The 826-nt window shown below is 45.5% G+C and overlaps 1 protein-coding gene across 3 annotated transcripts in view; it reads right to left on the bottom strand.

The window, feature by feature from the left end:
* raraa (retinoic acid receptor, alpha a) overlaps positions 1-826 on the bottom strand; it is a gene marked incomplete at its 3' end in the record, with an annotated part of 146,366 nt that overhangs the window by 81,926 nt on the left and 63,614 nt on the right. For all 3 annotated transcript variants that reach the window (XM_032502164.1, XM_032502163.1, XM_032502165.1), the window contains 1 exon segment: positions 217-826. This exon segment is cut by the window's right edge. In XM_032502164.1, coding sequence (XP_032358055.1) covers positions 217-370 — 154 coding nt within the window. In that variant the 5' untranslated portion in view covers positions 371-826.

Below are 826 nucleotides of genomic sequence, written 5' to 3'. Positions count from 1 at the left end.
CACACACACACACACACACACACACACACACACACACACACACACACGGCGGGTGCGTGAAACAGTGTGCCACTGTTGCACAGGTAAACCCGGATACACAGGATCCCACCTCCAGTTACACAACAACCAACGTGCAAAATAGCCAGGACATAACACAGTTCAACAGCTGAACCAGTAATGAGTAAGCAAAAATGGTAAAGTGTAAAGTTTTCTTACTGGCTGGTGAGGGGGTGCTGTACCCACTGATGGGCAGTCCTGCCAGAGCCGGAGGCGACAGGCTCCCCAACATATGGGGGAAAAAGTAGGAGTATGTGGGCATGGGAAAGCCATTAAGGTGAGGGCCCGGCAATGGGTTGCCCTTCCCAGCCATGATGGCTCAGTCCACCTCCAGTCACAGACCTCACTGAAAAACCACCTTAACAAGATCTAACAGAGCCAAAGTGAAGTCAGTGTGGATTCCTGTACTGGTTCAATCCGCCATAGGGACACTGCATGAGTAGATATTCCAAAAGACTGCCGGGCAAAGTTTGTAAAAAAAAAATTAAAAAAAATAAATAAATAATAAATCTTCTTTTGGTTTGGAAACTTGAGTGCTGGTGTCCTCAAAAACGGCTGGTGTAGTTGTCACCAAGACAAAAACATCCTGATAGTTTAGTGAATGTGTTTGTTAAGGGTTGAGTTACTAAAGAAACAAAGAAACACAGCAAAGTAGTATAAAAGAGGACTGTAGAGTGTTTTATCCTTCCTTTCTCTGGTATTGTGAAACAAGTTGAAAGGCCTTATTTGCGAGAGGCGTTGGGGAGGCTGGAAACTAGCATGGCCATTC

The sequence above is a fragment of the Etheostoma spectabile genome, chromosome 21 (assembly GCF_008692095.1).
Source record: "Etheostoma spectabile isolate EspeVRDwgs_2016 chromosome 21, UIUC_Espe_1.0, whole genome shotgun sequence".
Lineage (NCBI taxonomy): Eukaryota > Metazoa > Chordata > Actinopteri > Perciformes > Percidae > Etheostoma > Etheostoma spectabile.
The sequence above is the reverse complement of the archived record's forward strand: the minus strand, read 5'-3'. Positions and strand labels throughout refer to the sequence as shown.